Source organism: Crassostrea angulata, chromosome 2, assembly GCF_025612915.1.
Source record: "Crassostrea angulata isolate pt1a10 chromosome 2, ASM2561291v2, whole genome shotgun sequence".
In the NCBI taxonomy this organism is placed as follows: Eukaryota; Metazoa; Mollusca; class Bivalvia; order Ostreida; family Ostreidae; genus Magallana; species Magallana angulata.
In genome coordinates, this window is record NC_069112.1 from 11,380,923 (window position 1) to 11,403,251 (window position 22,329).

The following is a 22,329-nucleotide window of genomic DNA, read 5'->3' on the forward strand; positions in this document are numbered from 1 at the left end:
TTTATTTGAAAAGAAATAATTTTATGTTACACTTGCTAATTTATTAAAAAGAAGATAAATTTGCTTTCAAATGAATAAAATGAAACTGATTTTCAAAGACAATTTGAGCTCTTTTAATTCTATTTTCATACAGAATTCTCTGAAATATGGAGATTATTTACCCCTTGTCGCCCTTAATCAATTTGAAATAGAATTACCCAAAAGACCGGCCGTTTTAGGATCATAATGGGATTTTTTGGGTAAAACTCATTGAAATATATATTTTGAAAAACATCCGTAAAAAAATTGTGCATTGAGTTATTTTTTAATCACTTTAAAAATATTTTTTAGATTTTTGTTAAATATAGAAAACATGATTCAAAGAATTTGTTGATAAGTCTGTATTATTCAAATCGCAAAAGATGATTTTTTGGATATCGGTAAGTATTATGGATGGAGATCGGTATTTAGAAATTGCAGTCTCACGCGTGGATAATGCTAACTACCTTATATGCTTTCAAGACAAAACCCTTATTCTATCTTTTTTTTTTTACTGGTTTAAAAGACTGTCCTTAAAATAAATAAAATCTTATTAAGTGCATGATTTTCATTCTGAAAAAAAAATATTTGTGTGGAAAATATATCTATACTCGTTGTTTAGCAAAAAGAATTAAGATGATATAGGTCGAATTATTCCCCCTTGTGTATTTATCTCCCTTATGTACTGAAATAGTTCTCGGTCAGGATTCCATCATGAATGTTTATGGACATTCAGGATTATTGTTTAAAGATTTGGATTAAATTCAACCTTATAATGCATTGATCTTTATGCAGGGTAATAGTAAACGGTCTATATTTTCAAAACGAGAACGCAAATGACACAACCCAGTTAAATTTCCAATTCGTTGACGGTGATTGCAGTTGTCATGATTTTAATAGATTTGTTTTGAATCAATTTCTAGGTCAACTTGATCTCTTTGTTTGGAATGACACTTTTTAACGTTAGGTCTTAGTTTGATCGGGCACGGACAATACGTATTAACGCGTGAATTACGCCAGACGTTGTTTTGTGACGTATTAATAATGACCTTAAAACTAGGTATGTAACAAAATAGACAAAGTAGAAAAAAATAAAACAATACCATTTGTGTTGAAATTAAGTGAAACAGTAAATGATATCGTACTACGATAAAGACGCGACATTATCTCAGTGGCATCAATATATTCTTCCGTTGAAGTTAAAGTCACACAGCTGCTTTTAAATTTAAACACAAAGCAATTGACTACATTTTAGCATTAAAAAATAAGAATAAATTATCATTGTCATCTGATCTTACCTCTAATTTTTTAGAGGTATGTGTTTTGCCCTGCTCCTGTTTTGCATTTTTTGTGGACTTTTAATTTTGAACACTGTTCGTTTTTAACAACAATTCACTGTACCGTATACAAACACATTAAAGTGTACCATATGTTACTTTTGGAAATTAAAAGACAATGTTAAGTTTTAAAGATCAATCTGCATATTTTGAGGTACTTTTGAATAGTATCAACTCATTCTTGTAGCATGGTACATAACAATAAATGATTTGAATGACCAAACATGTTCTCAGATTGCATGTATTATCAATTGAAACTGCATTAAAAAAATAAATGGCAGTTTCTATGACGTTTTGAACAATTATTTCCTTTGCAATGGCAGTTTTACTGAAATTGTTGGGATAAATACCAAAAAAGAAGAGTTCTAAATTATAATTAAAACAACTAGTTTCGCTTTACAGATTTACAATGGTTCCCTTCATTATTTTCTTTTTTTAACATTGTTACCACAGCGACATGGTAAATTTTCCATCTGACATGTAAATTATGAATATTTTTGTATCTAGTATTGGTTAACCTTGTATTACGACTTCACAAAGTTTTGTAAATATATTGGCAATTTTATACCCCCTTGGGTACACAGTTTCGTCCAAACGTTCGTTGTAAAAGGATAATAAACACCCCAAAACAAAATAACGAACCTTTTTGAAATAAGACAGGGTTTAAGTTCAAAACACCTTGTTTTTGTTTACCTTGTACAATGACTTCACATAGTTCTGTAAATACATTGGAAACTTCATATCCATCCGGGTAGGCAATTTCATTCAAACGTTCGTTGTAAAAGATGACATAACGTCCGTATTCCATGCACTTTTTTGTAAGGTTCAGGGGCGGTAACTCAGGTCCGTCCTTGTAACACAGAGTGGTCTTCTTTATAGCATCAAGGGAGTTTACGTCTGAGTTTGAAACATACAGTGAGAATCCCGCCAATCGTCCTTTTTGACGGTCGACTGCACAATAAATTAAATATATTTGTCATTTCAGATTTGCGCTTTGAAAAAAAATCATGGACGAGAGCAATTTTTGTTCGCTTTTCTATTACTGTATTAAACAGGTATACCAAGCTAACATGAATTTTATCGTCATACTAAACGTTCAATGTTTTATTATTGTTTATCCTTAGATCAAGTCGTGTCCGTTTCTAATATAAAATAAAGAGTTAATATTTATTGCTCATTTTTAAAAGACGATAACGTTATACTCAGTGAAAATTTTGCTTAAGATTGTAGTGGTCATTTTAAGACAATATTGGTTTCTATCAGAAAAAATGTTCTATACAAAAAATACGCAAAATTAAAAAGGAAAAAAAGTATTGACTTCAGCTTTATTAAAGAATAGTTCATAGTTAAATATACCATTTCTTTTGAACTTAAGATATATTTGATTGTTAATTTGTTAACTATAAAGTCTCTTTACGCTATCCGACCCATAGTAGGACCAAATTTTTCTAACCCTGAATATCTATCTTCTACTAAATACTCTGATGTTAATTCAAAGTTTTTTTTTTACAGCAGAAAAGGATTTTCCGAGAGAATTTTTTTTTTAAAAATGTGATTAACTAAGCCGTAATAAATTAATGAAGATCGCATTAAGGTCTATGGGGACAAGCACAGTTTTTAAAATTAAAAGAAAATACTTAGAAAATCAGTAAATACTTTGGCAAAGATATGAATTTAATCCTTAGGAGTTCAAAAACTATTGAAGATAAATACCGTATAAATAGTTTTTTATTGATTTTTATGAATTAAAATCAAAGGGGGGGGGGGGGAGGCAACTTTTCAACAATAGGAAAATTTCATTTATTTCGACACATTCCACTCATACTACTAATACTTAAACATGAAAATTAAGTACAAGTAAACTGAGTATTAAGCCCATACATATATGTTATGCATCCAAATTCAGTAAATCTGTGGCTATTATTGATCGGATACCTTAAGTTGACGACTTAAAATGACTGAAGTCATATATATTTCTGTACCATATAGTTAATCTTGCGAATAAAAACCTTTATATGAAAATGTAGGAGCCTTTTTTTATATTTTAGAGCTAAAAATTGACCCTTTTAGTTCACCTCAGCAAAAGGCTCAAGTGAGCTTCTATGATCACAATTTGTCCGTTGTCTGTCGTTGTCGTCGTCGTTGTAAACTTTTTACTTTTTCATCTTCTTCTCAAGAACCACTGGGCAGATTTCAACCAAATTTGGCACAAAGCACAGGTGAAGAGGATTCAAATTTGTACAAATGAAGGGTCACGCCCTCTTTAAAGGTGAGATAATTGAGAATTATTGAAAATTTGTTGGTATATTTCAAAAATCTTCTTCTCAAAAACTTTTCGGCCTGAAAAGCTTAAACTTGTATGGAGGCATCCTCAGGTAGTGTAGATTCAAGTTTGTTCAAATCATGGTCTCTGGGGTAGGGTGGGGCCACAAGAGGGGGATCACGTTTTACATAGAAATATATACAGAAAATCTTTAAACATCTTCTTCTCAAAACATATAAGGCCAGGAAAGCTCAAATTAAAATGGAAGCAGCCTCAGGTAGTGTAGATTCAAGTTTGTTTAAATCATGGTCCCCGGGGGTAGGGTGGGGCCACAATTGGGGGATCAAGTTTTACATAGGAATATATAGAGAAAATCTTTAAAAATCATTTTCTCAAAAACTATTACGCCAGAAAGGCTCACATTTGAGTGGAAGCATCCTCAGGTTGTGTAGATTCAAGTTTGTTCAAATTATGGTCCCCGGGGATAGGGTGGGGCCACAATTTGGGGATAAAGGACTATATATGATAAGGGCCTAAAATGGCCCCCTAAAATGAACATCATCATTTTACTGTAATTCTTTGGTTTTTTTGTACAGATATATATCTGATGTTTTAACACTTTGTTCATTTTAATTCAAGTGCCCACAATTTAGAAATATGGTATCATGAAGACAGCCTTTTCCCGCCATTTTTGCATTTTTAGCATAAAACAGCTTGTTTTCAAGTAGTTTTTTTTTCAGAAAACATAAAGCGCATGCTTGAACAAACAAAATATTTTAATCCGAGATGTAACTAGCCAAGACTAATAACTGACAAAAAAAAAAATCCTTGTTCAAGCATGCGCTCTATATTTCCCATTCGTTAAAAGGTAAAGAAAATGTCATTTTTTGACTGATTTTGATTGAATTATAGAAATAGCGTCACTTCTGACGTCATATACTGCAAGTGAGTCCAAATAAATCAAATAAATAGGTAAAAAATATATTTTATATCATCTCCTCTAAAAAATAACATAACATTGTAATGTTCCCGAAACACTATGGAAAATGGCGAATTATGGGGGCCAAATTCAACTCCTATCATATACAGGAATATATAGAGAAAATCTTTTAAATTTTTTTTTTTTAAAAACTATTGGGCCAAGGAAGCTCAAATTGGCATGTAACTATCCTCAGATAATGTAGATTTAAGTTTATGTAATGCAGTCTGAGCAAATATTCCCATGTTATGTAATTAGTTAAACCAATTGTCCACCAGGTAGCTTTTTGATATTTAAGCACTGATCGCCCCAGGCGATTAATTTCCTCCTTGGGAATAAAACGTCCGATGTTTTGTTTACATTTTACTTTAGTAACTGTTAAATTTTGATATAGATATAAAATATCAACAAAGTTCACAATAAACAATAAATCCGCAGAATATTGTAACGTGTTTTACCTAAACAAAATATCGGGTTCTTTTTAAGGGATATAAATATATTAATTTTACTTCTACTCTTCCTGAGTGCAATGATTAAACTTGATTTACAATTGATTGGAGGCGTATTTAAATCACTTATTATTGTTTAACTGGGATACTTATCCCCGCGTGCCTTGGTAAAGGGTTCTTAATATTAATGGAAGTCAGGCGCCTCAGTCATATAGACTTACTACCTCCCGACAACCAATTAAGATTCCAATTCCAATTACCGCTGAGGAGTATTCCTTCCCCTAGTCTGTCTACTTACAACCTCACAAATTACTTCTATCAGGTTTCTATTACCTTCCAGGTCTTGTGGGTTCTTCTGAGAGCTGTGCGTTTCAGACCTACTCTGCCTTATCTGCTAGATGAGTCTGCTTATATACCCTTGGGAGAGTTTACTTCCAAGGGGGGACCAGGTCATTCCATTTCAATGGGTGTACTCTATTACGTGTACGGGTGTGCTTTATTACTTAAACTTCATGGGTGTGTTTCTCTGCTTGTCACTACCCCTATTCCGTTTCACTACCCACGCCTCTTACACCGTGCGTCCCGCACGCTAAATCAATGAGAATCAAATATTTTTTTTTTTTTTTTTTTTTTATTTAACATAAGGAGACATAGTTCAAAGTATAGTTCATAGTAACTAATTGTTACCATATGCATGAAACTTGACCGCCATCAAACAATTTAAAGAACATCTACATGTGAATTTACATAGTTAAAGTAACCAACTGTTACTAGGTAAAACAAAAGAATCTTCTTTTCAGCAAAACACCATTTGCTTGTAAAAAGCACATTCATTAAGAACATCACAAATCTCAGTCATTCCAGATATCTTCCTCGAAACGCTCCACTGTCTCACCATCTTTCTGAAATTTTCTGGTGACTCTTATTATTTTCTGGTGACTCTTTCCTGCCTTGAGATTTGTATCAGTCTGTGTTTCAGCGTCAGCTTTCTTGCTCTTCTTAGAACAGCATGAGCAGTGTTGGTCATCCAAGGGCGCCTTCTGCACCACCAAAGCACTGTTGCTAGGTTCCTCTATCTCTATCTCTTCATTAGTAGGCAAGTGTATGGTCACCGTTTCTGATGTCTCCGTGTTTCTTCTTTTCACCCCTGGTAAAACTGGAGACGTCTTCTTCCTGTACGTTCTACCGGCTTCTCTGTCCTTCTCCTCCTCAAACAAGAGTTCTCCTGGATCCTCCTGCCAATCCTCTTCATCTTCCACGCGTCTTGGTGGAGATTTCTCAGGTTCAGTGGACTTCAGTGGGGTAATACAATGGTCCTGACCAGGGTGCAATCGTTGCATATGTTTCACCAACACAATCTTCCTACCAAAGGCATGGTCGCAAAAATTACATTCAAATCTTCTCTTCTGAATATCTGCCATTCCACATTTTAACAGGTGTTCACTCCACTTGTCTTTAGTTGGCAGTCGAACCAGACAAATGGAACATAGGAATCCAGGTTTTCTTTGGGTAACTTTAGTCTTCGCCATTCTGTCCTACAATCTGAAATAACATAATGACATTAAACCTTGTAATCGAACTCATAGTCGGAATGCCAAGCTGGTCTTTTTCTTTGTCTACGACCAGCATATGCTAGCTCTATCTCATTCAATTCTGAATTTCCTAACAGTACCACCTGAGACTCATCGTCAGAGGTGACATCATTACCCTTATCATGGTTTTCTAAATCCTTAGCATCTATAACCTGATCATGATTCTCTAAACTTTCGCTATCGCCTTCATCTCTAAGGACCTGAGTCCCGTAAGGTCTTAACCTATCAACATGTACAACAAGTGTCTTGGTATCAGTTTCTTTTCTGATTTTGAAAGTAACATCAGAGTGCTGTTTTACAATGATGTAAGGACCATACCAGAAACTCATAAGTTTAGGTGATTTCCCAACAGCTCTCTGTGGAAAGTATACTAACACCTTGTCACCCTCTTCAAACTTCTTTTTCACCACATTTTGATCATGGTATCTCTTTTGGCGCAACATAGATTGTTCTGTTATTTTTCGCGTGTTTGCATGCGCCTCTTCCAAAGTTTTCCTAAGTTCCCATACCCAGTCATGTACATTAGTGGGTTTTAGTCTGTTTGGAAGCTCATACATGATATCAATTGGGGTAGCAGTCTCTCTTCCCATCATCAACATATTCGGAGTGTAACCCGTGCTTTCATGCTGAGAGGATCGGTAAGCCATTAGAACATATGGTAATTTCTTATCCCAGTCTTGCTGGTAGTCAGAGACATAAGCGCTTAACATGGTAGCTAAGGTTTTGTTAAATCTCTCAACCATGCCGTCCGATTTCGGGTGGAACGCCGTCGTGCGGGTCTTTTTGATACTGAGTAGTTCACACATGTCTTTGAACAACCGACTCTCGTACTGCCTGCCTTGGTCACTGTGTACGATTTCAGGTACACCATATTTACAGAAAAACTGTTCCACCAGAACTTTCGCCACGGTTTGGGACTCAATATTTTTCAAAGGATACGCCTCTGTCCATTTGGTAAAATAGTCAGATACAACGATTATATATTTGTTGCCAGATTCAGTCTCTGGTAAAGGTCCCATTATGTCACTGGCCACACGTTCTAAAGGATAGCCTGTTTGGTCAATTTGCATGTGTGACTTTCCAGAAGAACGAACTTTTCTTTTCCGGCATTGTGGACATCCGGTTACATAAATTCGGACATCTGCCTGTAAACCTGGCCAATAAAACCTTTCTCGTACTCTAGCAAGAGTCTTTCTAACACCTAAATGTCCCGATGTTTTTGCATCATGACACTCTCTGAGTATTTCTTTCCTCTCCGACATTGACATCAACACCTGGTAAATGGTTTTTCGAACACCTTCCCATCTTCTACAGAGTAGATTGTCTCTTACTTCCAGGAATTTGTACTGCGACCAAAGAGATTTGATTACGTTACTTTCATGTTTAATTTGGATGTATTCTGGGCGATCATTTAGCTCTAACCATTCTCTGACTTTCTTCAAATCAGAATCACCCTCTTGTAGACATTGCACTGTAGAACTACTATCTGGAGCAGTGTCAGGTGTTACACTTTGTACAACCTTCTCTCCATATCCACACTGGCGACACGGATATCTACTCAAACTGTCCGCATTTCCATGTTTCGCACCAGGTCTATGAGTGATTTCCAAGTCATAGGTACTGAGTAATTCGATCCACCTGGCTACTTGTCCCTGAGGATCTTTGAAACTCATTAACCACTTTAAGGCGCTATGATCAGTGCGCACAATGACTTTGTGACCATACAGGTAGTGTCGAAAATGTTTGCATGCAAAGACAAGAGCCAGCAATTCCTTTCTAGTGACGCAGTATTTTCTTTCACTCTTAGACAGTGTTCTACTTGCGTATGATATCACCTTGGTCGTACCATCTATATCCTGGGACAACACTGCACCAAGTCCCACTTGACTTGCGTCTGTGTCAAGTATAAAGGGCACTGAAAAGTTTGGGTGTGCCAAAACTGGGGTACTTGTCAAACACTTTTTAAGATTATCAAAGGCACTTTGACAATCAGACGTCCATTTAAATTCTCTTCCTTTTTCCGTTAACCGAAATAAAGGTTTTGCCAGGCTAGAGAATCCAGCTATAAATCTCCGGTAATAGCTGCATAAACCCACGAAGGATCGCACCTCACTGACCTCAATCGGTATTGGCCATTGTTCCACAACAGCTACTTTGGCCGGATCTGTTTGTACTCCGTCGCCAGATACCTTATACCCCAGAAACAGAACTTCCTGCTTGAACAAAGTGCATTTTGAAGCTTTGAGCTTTAGACCTGCCAATTGTAACTTGGTCAATACTTGTTCTAAGTTTTGAAGCGTTTCATCGAACGTTTTACCAAAGATAATGATATCATCAATATATACCAAACATACATTAAAATTAAGTCCAGCCAACACTACTTCCATTAGTCTTTCAAAAGTAGCCGGACTGTTACAGAGTCCAAATGGCATCACGGTAAATTGAAAAAGCCCACTTCTGGTCACAAATGCAGTCTTTGGTTTATCGGCCTCGTTCATTTCTACCTGCCAGTAGCCCGAGTGAAGATCTAGAGTGCAAAACCAAGACGCTCCTTCCAGTCGATCTAGGGAGTCATCAATACGCGGTAAAGGGTATGCGTCCTTCACCGTTTTGTTGTTTAAGGACCGATAGTCAACACAGAACCTTTTTGTACCGTCCTTTTTCTCTACAAGAACTACTCCAGCAGCCCACGGACTAGATGATGGTTCTACAATGCCTTTATCAACCATATTCTGCACTTCCTTGTCAACAAACTCCGCGGCATGATGTGGTAACCTTCTTGGAGGTTGCTTGGTTGGCTTTCCTCCTTCTGTATTGATATGGTGCTTTATCAACGAGGTTCTACCAAAGTCATCCTTATTCCTTGAGAAAATGCTGCTAAACTTAATAAGGATGTTTTTCACCTGTGCCGTCTGCTCCGCTGATAGCTCAGGTCTTGTCCTATCGAATAATTCTTGCAAATGCTCCGGAAGGACCTCTTCTCGTTCCCCAGGCATGACGTGATTAACACTGCCTTCTGTTTCTGGCATAATGATTTCTTTTACCGGGAATGTCATTCCTACGACTGTGTTCTTAAAAATTGTCTGGGACTGGCTGGACACGTTCATCAGTCTAACTGGTATTTTCTCAGATGAATTGACTACAGATCGAGCTACCAATGCTCTTCCGCTGTCCTGAAACTTGGCACAAGGTTCAATTAACAACGGTATCTGTGGGAATTTCGGTAGGTCTAACACTTGACCCGGGCATACCATTTCGCTTTTAGGAGGAATGGATATGGTTTCACATAGGCTCACCCGAAAGCAACCAATATTTCCTTGCATTTCTAATTCATGTTCTATCCCACGTACATACATCTTGGTCTTGCATACGTCAACGAGGCATTCATTCGTTTGTAAGAAATCTAATCCAATAATGCCATCTGCCTTTATGTTTGCTATCACTGCCTGAGTCTCAAATTCTTGAGAACCAAGTTTAATGCCAAATACTCCTTTTCCTTGTACCGTAAGAGGCGCACCATCAGCCCCCACAATTCTCTGTGATATCGGTAAAAGGGAAGTTCTGCTGATTTTGTCTATTTCTGCATACAGTTGATCTGACAAAATAGTCAGAGTGGCTCCCGTGTCTAACAATAAATTACACTGAGTGCCATTTACATTTGCCTTGACAAACAGCCCAGATTCATGGCTGTCTTGGTCAACTTTCATGGCCGTTGTACTGGAAACTCTCGAATCATTCCTCTTATTGGAATCTGTATTCCCTTTGACACTGGATGAATCCTTTACCTCTGGTTTTTGCATTCTAGTGCCACCTTTATTGATTTTCAGAAAACAATCTTTGATCATGTGGCCTTTCTTTCCACAATGGTGGCATTTAAAAGGAAATCTACCTTCCTTGGCTATATTACCCGTATCTGCAGCAGCAGATGATTCTTTTACCGAGACATTAACAATTTTCTTTTCTAAATCTTTAAGAGACGCCTGTATCTCATCTCTTAATTGCCTGAGTTCCTCCCTAACAGTAGGATCTTGTGCATCAGGTGTAACTTGGTTATTGCTCGTGGTCCTGACATATCCGCCATCTCCTCTTCTTTGACGTTCTGCTCTACAGAATGCCTCAATCTCTACTGCACAGCGTATTGCTTCATTGAGTGTCTTTGGTCGAGATTGCTGAATACGTAGACGCATATCAAACTCTGTCAAAGCATCTATGAACTGATCTTTGGCGATCATCTCTGTAACTTCTCTGGGAGCAGTCGGATATGCCAGATGCGCTAGACGTCGAATACTTTCACCAAGTTCTGGTAAAGATTCATTTGGTCTTTGGCGCTTCTCTCTGAGCATTGCCCGGTAGAGTTCAGTTTGATTCGCGGGTGCAAATCTTGATTCCAAAGCTTCGCATAACTCTGCATAGGTCCTATTCACTCCTGATCTCATGTTACCGAGGACGGTCTGGGCCTGTCCTCTTAAAGAAGCTGCCAGGTACAAGCTTTGCTGCTGAGAGTTCCATGAATTGATATCGCTACAGGCCTCAAAATGCGCTTTATAATCAATCCATGATGCAGTGCCGTCATATGTTGCCGGTTTCATCACTGTTTTACCATAATCCTGAGACCGTTCATTCGAAATATTTTTAGTTGTAGTAATAGTAGGCAACGATCGGTAAACGGATTCCTGCACTGGATTCCAATTATTTGACCACGTAACCGTAGACGAATCTGATGATGACATCGCACACCGAGTACTTAGGTAAGGGTTTGGTGTCAAATATGTCTCAGTAAACACTGGTTGGCTTATGGTTCCTAAACGCGGCAGCCTGTTTTCAGTATCTGTAACCTTTGGCAGTGTACGATCATTCTCATCTTCGTACAATGTGTACCCAGGCGTTGGGAATTCAAAGTGACCAGGTGCATACCCTGTGTTCTTCGGTGTTTTGAAATTTATTTCATAACTGTCGTCAGGGTTGCGATTGCTTTTGTAGCCCACGTCTACTCCGGAGTCCGGTATTGGCGAATGTTTGGCAAACTGTGGAGTTGATCGTAATCTTTCAATTTCTGCTCGGAGCTTTTCCCTTCTGGCATCTATGGCACTGAGGTCGGCTAACAAATCGTCTTCACTCATTCTGGTATTATATTCTAACTGGGTTACAATTTCCTATAAATGCACTTGGTTAACTTTGCACTCGGTAAACTTTGCACTTGGTAAACTTCACCAAGTAATATTCATTACCCGGAGACTAAGCAAACCAATAACAAGCCTAACAATACACGAAGTAACGCTGTACACACGCGGCGCAACCGACCTTTGGATAACTATACACAAGCTCTAATATACTTTCCAAGTCACAAATACACGGTCCACTATACCCGTCAAAAATTACTTGGTAAAATATTAACCTGGTAAAACAAATCTACATAAAACAACAAAACCAAAATAAATCAACAATTTAATCAGTTCCTATCCCTTAACCAGCTGCCACCAAAATGTAACGTGTTTTACCTAAACAAAATATCGGGTTCTTTTTAAGGGATATAAATATATTAATTTTACTTCTACTCTTCCTGAGTGCAATGATTAAACTTGATTTACAATTGATTGGAGGCGTATTTAAATCACTTATTATTGTTTAACTGGGATACTTATCCCCGCGTGCCTTGGTAAAGGGTTCTTAATATTAATGGAAGTCAGGCGCCTCAGTCATATAGACTTACTACCTCCCGACAACCAATTAAGATTCCAATTCCAATTACCGCTGAGGAGTATTCCTTCCCCTAGTCTGTCTACTTACAACCTCACAAATTACTTCTATCAGGTTTCTATTACCTTCCAGGTCTTGTGGGTTCTTCTGAGAGCTGTGCGTTTCAGACCTACTCTGCCTTATCTGCTAGATGAGTCTGCTTATATACCCTTGGGAGAGTTTACTTCCAAGGGGGGACCAGGTCATTCCATTTCAATGGGTGTACTCTATTACGTGTACGGGTGTGCTTTATTACTTAAACTTCATGGGTGTGTTTCTCTGCTTGTCACTACCCCTATTCCGTTTCAATATCATATTGTAGCCTAAACGGAGTCAAAACGCACTGCCCTGCATTAAATTATCGCTCTATATATATAGTAAACTGTCATCACACCTAATGAGTGATCGGGTATAAACAATAGGGCATCACTCTTTATGAGTGACTGGGTATAAACAATTCCAAAAATAGCACAGGTGACTAAAAATAGGGAAAATGATAGGTAACTAATTTAATAATAATTAAATATATAAGACTGGAATTTTAAAGTGTTACATTTATTCAAATAAAGGTCCCTGGGGGTAGGGCGGGGCTACAATAAGATGATCAGGTTTTTATATATAGAGAAAATCTTTAAAAATCTTCTTCTCAAAAGTATTAGGCAAGTTTGCAAAATCACAGTCCCTAGTGGTAGGGCGGGGCCGTGATGGCGGTTTGAATTTTTACATAGGATTATATAGAGAAAATCTTTAAAAATATTCTGGGAAAATTTTCGGTTTAAAACTCACTACTTAGTGTGAAAGCACAGGTTATGCAGATTTAAGTTTGATGAAACTATGATTCCCAAAGAGAAGTGGGGCCATGAAATGGAGGGGGGGGGGGGGTATATAGGAATAGAGAAAAATCTTCTTACAGGTACAACAAAAGGGGCTTGGTATTTACCCCCTAAAAAAGAGGTGGATAAAAATTGCGAGATTTTCAATTTTTTTTAGCAAGTTCTACTGTACTTAGTTGTCAAGATATTTTGATACTGTAATGCTAATTGAGTAGGTGCCCTTTAATATAAGAATGGTTGCCTTCTAAATATTGACACCTGAGTTGTGTGTCTAGAGCAGATCCAAATGGCAGCGTAGATTAATGCTGCAGAGGAAAAAGAGATAACGTTTAAGATTAAATAGCATCAAAATGTAAGTAAACATGGGTAAAACAAAGATTTTTAAAGAGTATTTGAAAGTGAGATCGATAATTTTGAAGAGTTTAAATCAGTTAAATTGGACAAGATGTCATGCGTCTTATACATGGTTTTGCGTAGATCATCGCCATTTGTGATTTAATATGTCAATAGATAATCCCCGGCAAATCAAAACACTTATTAGGTTAGTTATTGACTCACTACGGAATTATATTGTGTTGGTCATCCATAAGATTGATCAACCCAATATATTTCCGTAGTGTGTCAGTAACTAACCTAATAAATTATTCTAGTGCTAATAAATGATTGGCATCCATATATCACCGGGGAGATTACGGGTTTTCTATATAATAAGATATTATATAATAAAATGCTCTAGATGGTAAAAAGCACTTTATTTGAACTTTAGGTCGGTAGGGTGAATTCTGGAAATCCAAAAACTACACCCAAAATATCCGAAGCCTAATTCTTGCTGATGATAATAATGAACAAATGATATAAATAAGATTAGTAAACAATAGTTATTAGCACTATAAGCATGAGTGACAGATGCCACGGAGTAAAACTTCAAATTGAGTGAGTCAATTATATCAAGTCCACAAAGTTAAGAGTTAATTTAAAACGATTAAGCTATTACGCCTTGCGTAAACAAATGTTTTGGGATTAATGTTTTGAAAGACAAAATGCGATAAAGATATAGTAATTTGATAACAAATAAAGGAATGTGAATTTGAAGTTTTCTACAAAATGTCTTGAATTATATATAGTTCATTGAAATTTCACTTCATGATACATCAGTCCTTTAATGACGAGGAAGCAATTCAATCAGTCACGAAAAAAAACAACGTTTATATGTATATGATAGCGCATTACGTGTTGAAAATGTGCGCGAAACATGAATACTTTACAACACCTGTATAACATCAAAAGGCACATCTAAATTAAATAAATAAATATGCGCCGCAAAGAAATAAACTTATCAAAACACTGTTGTTCCTATTTTTTTTATTTACTTCTATTCTTTGTATTCCACAACCCTATGTATACTTTTTTGCGATCTTGAACTTTTCCATCAATTATTTTAGTAATATGTTATATTAAAAAGCACTTTGCGTAACTATTCACAGAAAAAAAAAATAACGGACGTTCACCGCTCATCCATTACTTTTTCTGATGAAACTATAACCAGACGAGACAAATAAAGACAACATAGGAGTCCATCGAATAGGTTTTTCCTTCTCTGATGGCTATGGTCTCGACCTTTGAATTACATATTTAATTTTTGAAAACTTGAATCAAGATTTATTTTCAAATCTTAAATTACATACAAGAACTGTTTATGTTGATACATGAGCCAGACAGCTTCATTAGGGAAACTATTTTATAAGACAAGGATTAAAAAAACCGGGTCAGATAAAACCCTCACCTTTAATCTAGAAACGCTATTTAAGGTAATAGCGCACTCTTTAGCTTAAAATACATGTACTTTGTAAGTACGATTGGACCAACAACAGATAGGCTGAAGACGAGTTTTACAGATTTATCTTCGTGTATTAAGATCTTGGCCTTTTAACCTAAAAACTTTGTTTAAGGTCACTATACAGATATATCTACATGTCTACAAGACCTTGACCTTGAGAGATGAATGGGCTAGTTGTTTGCTACACATCGTTCGCACGCACACAAGAACATTCACATATACACTGTGAGTTCGCAAGATGAGAGAACAAAGAACCAAATAGATTACATCATGAATAGTAAGAGGTGGGGGAGATCAGTCATAGATGCTCGGACGTACAGATGTGCAGATATAAACAGCAATCACATACTCTAGCGTGCCATAATACATCAAGAACTGGAAATATGCAAGAACTCTATAACATTACTAAAATGGTGTCCAGAATGGAAAAATTAACATTTACAAAACTTTTAAAAATCGTAGATAAAATAGAGTACAAAAACTGACGTAGAATCACACCTTTACCAACAATAAGTAATTTTTTTCAAGAGCTGTTTTGGACAGAGGGAAACACCAAGTTGATGTTGAACTTAGAAAGGAACAGGAAGGATTCAGACCAGGTAGATCATGCTGTGTCCATTTTTTTGTATTACGAAACCTCATAGAGCAGTCAATAGAGTGGCAGTCCTCTCTGTTGTAAGCCTTCTGTCTTACGGATCCAATTGAGGGTCAGCTCAATCTTTGTGATGACAAGTACAGTATTTCTTTCTCAAGCGGTTTTATTAAAGCGTGATCGTGTAGTTACAACAATTTAAAGCAGCCCAAATCATGAGTCTCAGAATCTATCTAAGCGGAATATATCTCCTCAACATCATTTTACATGGGTATATATAACATTTTACATATGATGAACAGTTCTGACTAGTTCGGCCCATATACGACGATCATGAGTTAGCATTTAGCGTTCAAAAGATTAATATTTGATTCCTAAAAAAAGTAACACAACCGCCAAAACTGCCAATCAAAGAGTCTGGATGCACGATTTGAGTCTCCGAGTCCTGGGTCTCTGAGTCCCCCACCTAGTATGAGGCATCACTTACTCATAATACGTTCATTCATACATGGCATAAAAGGTTACAAAGGTTAATATATAGAATACACAATACATGACTCACTATAGAGTACCAGCGCTGTCGTTGCAGACACAGAATCGCCAAATTTGACACTTGTTTTTAAACTCTCAATTTGGATGTTATTATGCCCGTATTATTCGCCTGGTTTTATAACATCTTTTAGGAATACTACGCAGTGCTACAAGATTCACAGAGTTCATTCTGTTAATTATCCTTAACACCATTCAGTGCGCAGTACCTAGGTACACATAAATATCATAGTGACCATTATGTAATACTAGCATTTCAAGGTCATAGCATATGTTTATAGACGTCCCCCAAACAAAAGAAATATCCCGAAGGGAAATTTCTCATGCCTGGCGCCCGGAATAGGAAAGCGTCCTTGATCTAACCTTGATCAGATGAACTTCCTAGTGACATACCAGTCAGAACATCTATGTTAAGAGATAGTAACAAGTGACATGTTTCCACCTCCGGCTTGGAACATCATTCATCTACAAAAACAAATCTATAATTAGGATGTATACATGTACATAAAATCATATAGCTTGATTATATCGCATTACAATCATGAAAACAATAATGAATAAAGTATGACAATAATGATCAAGATGAAATAAACAGAGTTGACTATAATCGTAATTCATCATCAAAGTAATACTAAGTATGGTTAAGCTTAATGTCACATATATATACAAGGTCAAGGCAGGCTTGTAAGTTCACAAAATATCTCTTCCTTCTTAGGGGTGAGGTTAGCGTCATAGGTTCGGAGTCCATCGGTTTCTTCCTGAAGTTCTCCAGAGTGAATCACCAAATACAAGATTTATATTAGCACAAGATAACGCACATTTCTTCTTTTAAACAATTCATATTTTTAATTTTCGCTAAATTTCACAATCTTTTCATAAGGAATACACAACTTCTTCGCGGCTGTAGCTTAATTATTCATCCATTCATCATCGGCACCCGTGGATAGAGGGTCGGCGCGGATGGCGAGGTGACTTTTCGCGGACCGTCCCCTGCGTTCCTCTGTTGCGTAGACATCGCGCCCTTCTCTTCCAGGTATTTACGTGCCAGGTCTGGGTCCGGTCTATAGTATTTGGTCCATGGAGATTCTTCATTTTTCTCTTCTCCAGGTAATTGTTGTGCTAGTTTGGTCGAAATTGTCCCCGTGTTACTGGTCAATCTGCGAGTTTCGAGTCTTCCGTTCCGTCGGGGTTTCTCTTGGATTTCTGTAGTGTCTTTCGGGATTGGTTCAAGTTCAATAATGTCACTAGAGGTCCATTTTTCTGGATTCACACAACAAAAAACAGTGTCTTTGGAAGAACCTTTCTTATCTCCGTCACTACCCCCTTTTCGACAACCTGTCCAGCAACCACCACAGCATATACCAGCCCACTTTTTAATAGTTTTGCGTTTCTTAATACAAAGTCCTATCGTTATTGTTACTACCAAAGTTAAACACACATAAAACCAGGGACTTCCCACCCAAGACGAGGATTTCATGGGTTGCAAATTAGTTACTGGCAATTCCGCCATAAGTGAATTCATAGGAAAAACTTTAATATTCTTAAGTTTGTTCGGAATTTTGATTAGTACTTTTTCTGGGTATTTCTCAGAAAAGTGCATGTGTCTTGAGATTTGAAATTTAGACAATTTTGAAGAAAGTACTTTCTTGATTATAATATGGGGCAAAGACAATGAAGCATGAAAACCCGAGCAACCTTGTCCCTTACTCAAGATGTTATTTTCAAGATTATTTACATCTACAATATACAATAATATAACTTATTTAGTTTATTATTTTGGCTAGTTCCTTCATAATAGCCAACACATACTCTTGTTTGTTATTTTCTCTACAGGGCTTAGGGATTGATTTACGCGGTTTAGGTATGGGTTTGAAGCCTAGACCTACTTTAGGGACTATTTCATCTATTTCCATATTTTCATCTAAGGGTACATTTGGGTTATCTAAGGGTATTTCATAGTCTTGACCACTATTTTCATCACATTGTTCTGACTCACGGGTCTCATCCGATTCTGAATCTACGGTCTGATCGTTCTCGTGTTTATACTGCTGATCATCCATGATCTTTTTAGCTCTTATACGTCTTTGAAGTTCTGTTAGGGGAATATCCTCTTCGTCTGAAGATCCTTCTCTTTCCCATTGTTTGGACTGTCTAGCTCTTCCCAATGGTTCTGATTGCATGTCTTCATTTTCTGACGACGATTCATCTTCTGGTGGCACCACATAGTTAGTTTTTCTTAGAGTTCTTCCCCCTTCTTCAGTAGTTGATGAAAGGGGCCAGTGCGAAATATCTTCCAGTTTTTATTGTCGTGCATGGCATTCGGTGGTTAATCCAGTCAATTGGTCTCTCACCACGAAACTAACTGGTCCTTTTTGCTCTATGATTCGATAATATGGTAGCCATTTTTATCTAACTTATTTTGTCTTCTGTTGTACTTAAGGTAGACAGGGTCACCCACCTGAAAATTTTCATCTTTGCTTTTCTTATCGGCCTGAGCTTTCTGTTTCTTCTTGGCTTCCTTCATATTACGATGTACTAGCAGGAACGCTTTATGTTGTTCTTGAAGGGCGATCTTGTGTTGATCTTCTCCCGCATATCTCCTTCGAGGTTTCATCAACGTATCAAGAGGTAATACGACATCGCTGTTGTATATAAGGTAATATGGAGAAAACTTTGACGAATCGTTAGGATGGAAACGAATGGCTGTCAACGTCTGATTAAGATAAATATCCCATGTTTGAGTGTTGTCTGTTATTTTCTTAGCCATCACGTCATGAAGAGTTCTATGAAATCTTTCTACTTTACCAGTACCTTGAGGACTGTAAAAAGATGTTTTGATATGGTTGATGTTCAATTCTTTTAAGGTTTCTTCCACTTTCTTGTTCACATTTTCTGTTCCGTTGTCTGTGAGGATTTGAAAAGGACAGCCATATTTTGGATATATTTCTTCTAATATAAGATGTACTATGTTGTCAGCTGACTTATCAGGAACGGGAAAAGCTTCTGGCCAACCATAATAAATGTCAATAAAAGAAAATATGTACTTGTTTCCCGACAAGGATGTTGGATATGGTCCTGATAGATCAAGTCCCACTTTAGTCATTGGAAAAGGTGGTTTATCTGTCTCTTGAAGTGGAGGTTGATTTTTCTTATTGATTCTCGTTTGGCATACTACACATCCTTCTATATAAGAGTTCAACCTTTTGTACAAATTTGGTATGTAGTACTTTTGTCTGAATACGTCATATGTTTTGTCCACTCCCATATGTCCAAGTCCGTCATGATACTGCTGCACTACTAAAAGTTCTAACTCACGTGGTATATACAGGCGAAGTCTTTGGCCTTCTGTGTCTCCATCTGAAAGATAGTACATTAAACCATTAATTTCGAAAAACTTCTTTTCTTCGGTTGCTGTTGTTGTTTCCTTACTTAACCGATTCTTCAGTTTCTTGATCTGCTCGTCGTGTTGTTGACTTTCTTTGATGTTGATATCTTCTGGTAGATCAATAAAGGGTTTGACCAATTCGTCGTGTTGATTAACTTCACATCTGGCCAATTTCTTAGGCGAAAAGGCATTGGAGTTAAGTACGTTCACTTCAAAGAAATTGTCCTTAACATCTGGTTCATCATACTCTGATTGCTCTCCCTCTTCACACTCCGGGTTGACTGTCGGTAATCTGGATAAGAGATCTGCACAGCAGTTGAATCTTTCTTCTATGTACTCTACCTTACAGTTATATCCTGCAATACTTAACGCCCATCGTTGAATTTTCTTATTTTGCATAGCAGATTCTAAGATATACTTGAGCGGCTTATGGTCTGCTCTTATAGTAAACTGAGCACCGTGTAAATAATGGTCTAACTTCTGAAGGGCGTAATGGATAGCAAATGCCTCCTTTTCTATGGTTGACCACTTTTCTTGAGTTTTACTCAGCTTGTGGGATAAGTAATATATTGGTTTATCTTCTCCCTCCTCTGTCTTTTGTGTAAGACACGCTCCAATACAATTATCGCTGGCATCTGTGTACAGGATGTACGGCTAATTAGTATCTGGATATGCTAGTAAAGGCACTACCGTTAAACTTTCTTTGATAAAGTCAAACGCTTTTTGGCAACATGGTGTCCATTTGAACCTTGCATATTTTCTGGTTAAGTCAATCAATGGTTCTGCAATCTTAGAGAAGTTCGGTATGAATCTCCTGAAATAACTACACATACCTATAAATCCACGTCTTCTCGGACTGAAGTGGGCGCTGGTAACTTTCTTATAGCTCCGACTTTCTTTGGGTCAGGTGTAACGCCATGTTCATCAATGATGAAATCAAGATATTCAGTCTGTTCCTTGAAGAAACTACATTTCTTTAGCTTCATTTTAAGTCCATGCTTTCTTAGGAGGTTGAAAACGTCTTGAATATGACGAAGATGATCTTCCGGTGTCTCTGAGAATATAAGAATGTCATCCAGGTATGCGGTGGCAAACTCTTCTTGTCCTTGAAGAACTATGTTCATCAGCTCCTGAAAGACTGCCGGTGCATTACTCAACCCAAATGGCATCCGGTTGAATTGGAATAGTCCTTTGTGACATGCAAAGGCCGTTTTTTCTTTACTTGAATCTTCTAATTTCACTTGCCAATATCCACTCTTTAAGTCTAGTGCAGTGAAATATGTTGCCCTACCTAGTAAACATAGGATGTCATCAATCAACGGTAGCGGGAATGATACTGGTTTCACTATCTTATTCAAGCTTCTAAAGTCAACGCACATCCGGTCTGATCCGTCCTTTTTCTTCACCACTACTAAGGGAAATGACCAAGGCGATTGTGATCTCTCAATAATCTTTGCGTCCGTCATTTCCAGTATGGCCTTTTCAATTATCTGTCTTTTATTTAAGGGTACACGGTAGTGTCTGTTCTTTATTGGGTGGTAATCTCCAGTTTCTATCTTCATTTTAACAGTATCAGTCACTCCAAGATCACTGTCTTTCTTTGCAAATAAATCATTGTTTTTACTCACAAGTCTTTTAATTGAGTGTTCAAATATTTTAGGTACATCAATTTCTTCTTTTGAGTCTTGAGTAGTCTGTACTTCTGAGATTTCCTTCTGCTTTAATGCGGTAACTCGTCCTACTATGTAGCCTCTTGGAATTTTATAAATTTTGATAGTTTGGTTAACGAAGATCATTGGAACTTTCTTATCTTTTCGAACTATACAAACGGCGTCTTTTAAATATAGTCCTGGGTCTTCCATAATGCAGTTTTTGTCTATGCTGTTCACTTTAACCAAGTCACTTTTTTCCAGAGGAAAATTGTTATTTATTTTTCCATAAAATACAGTCACCGTGTTTGGTCTCATAATAAGTTTCTTAGGTGTTCTTACAATAGTTGAGATGTGTAAATCTTCTTTAAGTTCCGCGTATACTTTGCCATCAATACGCATGAGTCCAAGATCAAAGTATAAACGAACGTTGTTTTTCTTGAGCCAATCACGACCGAGAATCATGTTTCGGTTGAGTCCCTTTGTCACATAAAGTTTGTGGTCTAAAGTTAATCCTGAAATCTTAAAGGATATATTTACATACCCTATCGCAATTAAAGAAGTGTCATTTGCTGCTTGTAAAGAGGGGATGTCATTATTAAACAACTTGGGGCGGGGAAATATATTATCATACATTTTCTTACTAATTAGAGATACAGCTGCACCTGTATCTACCAAAGCTCTTAATTTATTTTTCCCTACTTTTAATAAACAGCTACTAGGGTTGTTTGTAAAATTAATTTCATATGTAGGTCTTTCTCCGGGCTTCAACGAAGGAAGAACATATTAGTTTTCCTGCTTTTGTCTGTCAAAATAAGAGCGAGGTTTGACATTGTGAGATGATCCCCTATTTACTTGGTCGCTAGATTCATATGTTCGGCCTTGACGATTTGATGGTCTGCCCCGATTTTGCTGCGCTCTTTGATACATATACGAGTTCCAACAATCTGCACGCACATGACCTACTTTACCACAATTCCAACATTCCACAGGCGAACGGGGTCTCTGCTCTGTATTATGGACGGGTTTGTTTTGACTGGGTCGTTTATTCATTTGAGGACGGGACTTGGGGTTTATTTTGGGTACAAAATCGAGCCCTATGACCCGTCT

General features: G+C 37.1%; 1 protein-coding gene across 1 annotated transcript in view; it reads right to left on the bottom strand.

Moving 5' to 3' along the window:
• Positions 1-22,329, bottom strand: part of LOC128173034 (uncharacterized) — a 116,641-nt gene that overhangs the window by 80,162 nt on the left and 14,150 nt on the right. Inside the window, exon 3 of the mRNA XM_052838786.1 lies at positions 2,049-2,306. Coding sequence (XP_052694746.1) covers positions 2,049-2,306 — 258 coding nt within the window. The remainder of the gene's footprint in view (positions 1-2,048; positions 2,307-22,329) is intronic.